This window comes from Anneissia japonica, unplaced genomic scaffold (assembly GCF_011630105.1).
Source record: "Anneissia japonica isolate Jap-2015-1 unplaced genomic scaffold, ASM1163010v1 scaffold724_len3256291_cov202, whole genome shotgun sequence".
Lineage (NCBI taxonomy): Eukaryota > Metazoa > Echinodermata > Crinoidea > Comatulida > Comatulidae > Anneissia > Anneissia japonica.
Window position 1 is genome coordinate 2471493 of NW_022744966.1, and position 7582 is coordinate 2479074.

General features: G+C 30.3%; 1 protein-coding gene across 2 annotated transcripts in view; it reads left to right on the plus strand.

Annotated features, from left to right (window-relative positions):
• LOC117119830 overlaps positions 1-6053 on the plus strand; it is a 19090-nt gene extending 13037 nt beyond the window's left edge. Inside the window, exons 17-22 of one of the 2 annotated variants that reach the window (XM_033264778.1) lie at positions 1396-1500; positions 2127-2226; positions 2361-2744; positions 3213-3342; positions 3614-3725; positions 4576-6053. In XM_033264778.1, the coding sequence (XP_033120669.1) occupies positions 1396-1500; positions 2127-2226; positions 2361-2744; positions 3213-3342; positions 3614-3725; positions 4576-4602 (858 nt within the window). In that variant the 3' untranslated portion in view covers positions 4603-6053. The remainder of the gene's footprint in view (positions 1-1395; positions 1501-2126; positions 2227-2360; positions 2745-3212; positions 3343-3613; positions 3726-4575) is intronic. The other variant, XM_033264779.1, reaches the window with a different exon arrangement.
• Positions 6054-7582: the final 1529 nt, after the last annotated feature.

Sequence of the window (7582 nt, forward strand, 5' to 3'; positions counted from 1 at the left end):
TACATACTTATATATATACATATATACACATACTTACATATATACTTATATAGGCCTATATATATACATACATATATGCATTATAATATATATACATACTTATATATATATACATATACGTACTTATATATACGTATATATATTTATATATACATACTTATATATATACATATATACACATACTTACATATATACTTATATAGGCCTATATATATACTTATATATATACACTTATATTCTTATATACTTATATATAAGTATATATACACACACATAAACATATATATATACATACATATGTATATATATATATACGTATATTTATATATATATATCAATATATATGTATGTATATATATATATAATATATATATATATATGTATAAATATATATATATGTATATACATTCAGTAAAGCTGATGAAGGCCAGAGGACTGGCCGAAAATTTCTTTTTCGAAAATAAATGAAGTGTTCTACAGTCTACATGCCTTGTTGTCATAATTTTTTGTTTCAACGACTTATATATATATGAATATATATATACGTATATGTGTATATATATATATACGTATATATATATACATATATGTATATATATACATACATATATATATATACACGTATATATACTTCTGAAAGTCGTGTATATATGTTATAATGTATATATGTATGTGTATATATATATATTATATATATATACATACATATCATATATGCATTATAACATATATACATACTTATGTATATATACACACATATACATATATACATACTTATATATATACACACATAATATATACATATATATATACATAATATATAGACATTTATACATATATATATATACATAATATACATACTTATATATATACATACTTATATATCTACATATATACACATATATATACACACATATACATACTTATATATATATACATACATATATATATATACATATATATATACATATATACATACATATATGCATTATAATATATATACATACTTATATATTATATATATACATATACATACTTATATATACGTATTATATATTTATATATACATACTTATATATATATACATATATACACATACTTACATATATACTTATATAGGCCTATATATATATATACTTATATATATACACTTATATTCTTATATACTTATATATAATGTACACTTATATATATGTATATATATGAATATATATATATACGTATATGTGTATATATATATATATATATATACATATATGTATATATATAAATACATATATATATATACTTCTAAAAGTCGTGTATCATGCATAGGAACGTTGACGCCTGCAAGGCTCTGGTTACCTATTGAACTTTTATTATGTATCTTTTAATGAATTTTCTTTTATTTCAAAGGCGATAGAGTGTAGCATTTCTCGACCTAACTTCCGGGAATTTGGCTCGCATTCGCGTCAGATTTTCCTTCAGGAAGCATTTGAGAAAAAGCTGAAGATTAAAGTGGTAAGTAAGATAGTAACTCTTCTAGCAAAACTGATTTTTAGCTCTTATGTCTCTCTGTTATTCATTTTCTAATTCCAAAGTTCTTTGTTTAGCTTGTCTTCTCAAGACCACATCAGTACATTTCTTTTAACTCAAGTAACCTTGCTTTTCATGTGAGGGAAGTTGAAGTGGCTGCAAACAATTATAATACAATAAACAAATTATACTCTATGTATACAGGTGTTCATCATATGACAACCATTTGCATTTCAAGCAGGGGTCCATGGGTGAAGCCTCTGTGGAGGTTATGAGTGCTATGCACTTTGCTGCCTAATAAAAATGAACAATTTTTTGGGCTGTTGTAAGTTTTAGATGTCTACCAATATAATGCACAAAGAATTAACAAAAAAAGGGGGAAAATTGTTGTTGGTATGGTGAGTCGTGACCAACAGGGTCTTAGCCAATCTGACGGGGGGGGGGGGTTCCCTTACTGATCTTCTGATTTTCTGATTTACATCACATGGTCACAGTTTGATGGTGAACATAGTGACTACTAATAAGATTGTTAATCTATTACCACTAAACCAATTTGATGAACTAGACCACTCAACCAGATCTACTAATATCTTTCCTCATTTCTCATCCAGGAGGGAGTGTCTGGCTGTTTGATCTATGTCACACTTCTGCTGAATACTGCTAATGCTGCTGATAACAACTTGAACTTTAGGATTTGGGCCTCTGAACTTGGTAATTTACTCCTTCACATACTACAATATTATGCAGTAAGCATGTCTCTGTTTTCAATATAAAACAGAAAAGTTTTTGTAATTATTAATACAATATATATTATTGTTAATATTGTGTTTACGTGCACATAACAGATATGAACAAGGGAATAACCAAAGACCAAAGAGCTGATATTGCACGTTCTGATACACAGATGCCAGAAACCACTATGGTATCATCATCGGATACCTGTGCACCTGTAATTAGTGCTCCCATGACAGGGATAACCATCTCTGGTGCACCCATTTCCAGTGCACCAGTCACAAGTATGGCAGATTTAGGAGCCATCTTACCAGCACAGAATCCAATGGCATTATTGTTTTCCGAGCCACAGCCTAGCACCACTATTATTGGTACAATACCATCTACCATGCCAATTGGTTTCCCTGTAATACCGTTCATTGCTGCTACCACACCTTACCAAGAGGTACCACCTGACCTGGTCATGAATGATGTTGTTCAGGAAACGGAGGATGCAGGTAAATATATAATTAGAATTAGAAGTATACATATAATAAATAATACATATAATTAAAAGTTGAGTCTTAAGACACAAAACAATGTTAAATGCCTCATAGGTAAATACATAATGCAGGTGTGTACAGTATGTGTAAGTAGGAGTCTGTGTAAATACATAATGCAGGTGTGTACAGTATGTGTAAGTATGAGTCTGTGTAAATACATAATGCAGGTGTATACAGTATGTGTAAGTATGAGTCTGTGTAAATAAATGTCTTAAAACAAGTTAATACTTTGTGACAGGATATTTGGACTTTTTGGGAAAAGAATGTGTGATTTATAATTTTACCACACTTCTGATTATTTTTAATAATTAAAGACCATAGGGGCGGAAGTTTGGGGTTTGATAGTGGGTGAAAAAGCATGTGAAACCTACTGTAAAAGGGGTATGGTATGTTTTATTACCTTGCCTTAATTTGTATCTTTAGTGGACAAATGGCCATCACCGGTTACCAATGAAGTTCCAGAAAAAACAACAAATGGGAACAAAGACAACAATAATATTGATGGTATTCATGACAAAGTAAGAGAACGCAAATTTCGAGGCAAGACATTTGGGTAAGAATATTTCTGTTGTTTTTTAGGAATGTTATTCATTTTTTAATGGGTTGAATATTGTGAAATTTTCCCTATCTATTATTTAAATTATTATTATTTAAATATTGTATTAGTTATTAAGCAAAGAGTCTATAGTAAGACCCATGGATATTAAAAATACCAATAGAAAGAAATAAATGCGTAGTTAGCCATGGCATACTGCATGAACTTGACTAGTCTATTTAGCAATAGTGTCATGTGCTTTAAAAACATTGAGGTGTTTGAATTTTAGTCAATACAGATCTAATGATCGACCACGCCCATTCAACCCTGCTAAGACTCAATGTTACAATTGCAAAGACTTTGGCCACTTCGCCAATTACTGTCCAAAATTCAAACGCAAGGTAATTTTTATTTGTTTTTTATCTAGGGGTGTGTTTCCACAAAAGTAAAAATAACAGTACAATATTACTGTTACAGTAGAAATAACAGCCGCTTTTTTAATTGTCGTCTTACCTATTGTCAAGCGCATAGACCTTGTTTGTTTGCGCTATATAAATCCATCACATTATTATTATTATTATTAATAATACAATTTATTCTAAAATTAAATTTAATATGCAGAAACACACCCTAACTTTTCTATAAGAATTGAAGATTTTTTTTATGTACTTTAAATTGTTGCCAATTTTGATTGTATGTTAAGAAGTGAGCCATCTGAATATTGAAGAATTTGAAGAAGTAGAGTTCTTGTTAATGGTGAATTACTGTAGTATTCAATCACTCAATCACAAAAATATTGATTTCTTCTCACAAACAAGATGTATTAAATTATCAAATCTTATAAGATAAGAAGCAAGTGTCCCAAATGACCTGTTCTTCTATATAAGAGATTTGTAGAGCAACAATTTTTCTATATGATAAGCTCTCCACTAATGAAGTGTTATTTTTTGTAAATATCATATAATTCAGCCTTGGCAGTGATTATGATTTGAATAAAAGAGACAGAAATCTGAATACAAGATTAAATTTGGTTAAGCAGCAGCCAGGGTGATATCCTCAGCTCTTCATAAGTCATTGAGTCTTATAGGAGAGTTGGTTGTAGAGCAGAAATGGTACCTTATTATGAGATGTATGATTGCTCAAGCCAAGCCTTTTATATTATGATACTGATAAATCTTTTTATTATGATTGTTGAATTTCATTTTCAGTTTTATTACTCGAAAAGTGATGACATTTGTATGTTGTTTTTAGGTTGTAATCAAAGGAAGGAAGAAATAAGGGACTGAAGAAGAGTAAATAGATGAAGATAAATTTTTTAGAAAAAATGGAAGGATATATTACAACAGGCCATATACGTTCCAGTATCTTAAACTGAGTATTTATAACTGGTCATTTGTCTATAAGTGTCTACATGTGTCAACAAGTGTCTGCATGGATTAACATTTATCTACATGCCACTATAAATGTCACCATTTGTCTACATGTGTTTTATATGCATTTACATGCGTTAATAATAACATGTGTAAGCAAACATCAGGATGTGTTAACATGTGTCTACATATATTGATTACTACATGTGTTGAAAAGTGTTTACATATGAGGGGAATGAATTTATGAAGCATAAAAAATGAAACAACTTTTCAGTCCCATCTCCAATCTCATTTCAAGTTCCTAGTTTAAAATAATTAGTTTTAATTAGTGTTGATTTTCTTGTCTACATTACTAGGGTTGTAATTGAGTTACAGTTTAAATAAAGTGCTTCTTTTTAGTAATTTGTAACTTTACATTGTTTAGAAATTGGTACCGAAGTGTTTACTTGCGGTATGAGAGTTTCAGAACTGCTTTTGTCTGAATAAAGCCATTGAGTTTTTTTGTTACATTGACATGGCTAATCGATTTGTGTGGCACAAAAAACAAGAGATAGACAGGTTTATAATAGTGAATTCAGGTGAAAAAAGTGGTTCATTAAATTTTGTTTCAATCTTTATATATCAGGTGCTATTTTTTATTTTCATTGTGGCTTTCTTGTCACATTTGTGCTATACCAATTCTACTTTAAAAACTGACAAATCTGCAGCTTCGATTTATGCATTTTGTTGTCTTTGGTTGGCATTGATCTGTTCTATTAGTAACTGCCTGCATATCTTCCTCTAACATGAACTATGTGCATTTGATTTCTTTAGATTAAAGATGATTTTCGGGGAAAAAAAATTTTTGTCAAGAAAAAAAGGAAATATTAAGTAGAAATGTATTTAGATCATGTTTTTTATGACTTATTTTGTTAGAGTTTATATAAGTGGAAAATTGCTGGTTGCATATTAGTTGTCTGTGTAAGAGGATGGAACCATAACTTAGGTTCATTGGCCAATGTTAGAATTTGTAGAAAAGAACAGTATAGCGTCTGTAGCATCTCTGAAGATGTAGCAACAACCTCAGTAGCTTTATACATACCATTCAGTGCCAATGATTGACATTAATAAATAGTATAGTGTTACTTTCAATGCAGAACAAACCACTATGAATTCAGTCTTAATTTTTTAGTGCCAGTACTGTAGTACATAGAAGTAAACTTTAAAACACAAGAATATTTTTACCGGTGAATATGATTGGAAGAGAGTAAATTCAAAACATTCTCTTCTATTTTTTTGTTGGTAGTGTATTTAAAAGAAGCTTTATAAATTTATACTGTTTAAAGAATTAAATCCCGTGTTTCTATTGAGAAGTCAATATAGTGGTCTTTAATCTTATTGTATGTTTTTTTTTTTTTTTCTTTGGTGAAGCATCATTTATAGTTTAATATCAAGATGTTTACTTTTTCAATAAACCTAATAGGTTAAACAGTGGCGGTGCCAGTGTGGGAGATACGTGGGGAAGGGGCGGGGCAAGGTACGATTTTTTTTTGGGGGGGGGAGTCCCCAACGAGAGAAAAGTGGGATTGGTTTGGAGTCAATTCAAATGTTTTGGAAGTGGTCCAGGGGGTGGAGCCCCGAAAAAATAACAATTTAGGGGTTTCAGAGGCTTCATTAATCGATCTTATAATAATATAACTGTAATATGTAGAAAATACATATAATTTTTTTCTCTCAGAGAAACTGTCGTTTTTCTTCTTTTCTGGGTTTGGGGAAACAATTTTCTTGGGGAAATTTCTCCGCACCGTCCCCCCCCCCCCCCCGCCCCCCCCGCCGCCGCGCCGCCACTGAGGTTAAAAGTGGCCTCTCCAAAATGATCATAGGAATTCGCGCGATCCCACATACTGTAGTTTTTATATAAAATAAAACAAAAGTGACTCCAAATAGAGAAAGTGAGGCCATATTTACTCAACGTTTCGACTTTATTAATTCATCATCAGGAATAAAAAATATTTACAGAGTAATTACCAAAAATGCTACAATATGCAAATACTGTACAATAAATGTAGTTTTTATTGTTAAATTATGCTGTCATTTGTAATTTTATCAGTAGCGCCCTCTACAATATTTAACTGTCTTACAAAGCCTGAGCGGAATATTTATAAATCAAAAGTTGAAGGATATTCGAGAATGCACTCTTACTCTCTCTAAAAGAAAGGATTATAAAATAACGCAAAATGTATTCTTGTTGAATTAAGTATTAATGAGAAATTGATTGATGAGGTTGATTTAACATTTTCATACTCTGCATTTCCATGATCAATCCTATTAAATAGGCCTAATAATAATACCCTGGATTTATATAGAGCGCCTAATGTCGTGAAACCTCTAAAAGCTAGAAATAAAATTAAAAAATCCAGAAGAAAACAAAATTCCAACCATGCCAAAAAAGAAAAATATAAAATAATTACAAATTGGCCTAGATGTGGATTTCGTCTGACAATGACATTTTTGAATGACAATGACCGGACAATATAATGACAGCGACAATGAACTGACAAGAACAATTACATGACAATGACAAAATGTAGCTGTAGTAGCATTCACGTGAGCGTGAGTAAATGTGTATTACAACCAATACATTTTCTTTATAAGAATACTGAGGCTGAAATTGCTTAAAAATTTAGAACAAAATAAAAACAAATTGAGGCTGAGGTAAAATGCTAAATGATGTTTTTATTTTTTTTTAAACTAGAAAAATCAAAAAATCATATCTGTGCCTTATGTGCAGAAGGTGTGAGTATGTAATACCCTCTATAATACAGTAGGTGTACCTCCTGTCGTTTGGGGTCATTTTTTTCAGGTTCCACTTTTACCTACATTCCAGTACAGTGTATACTGCTGTACAA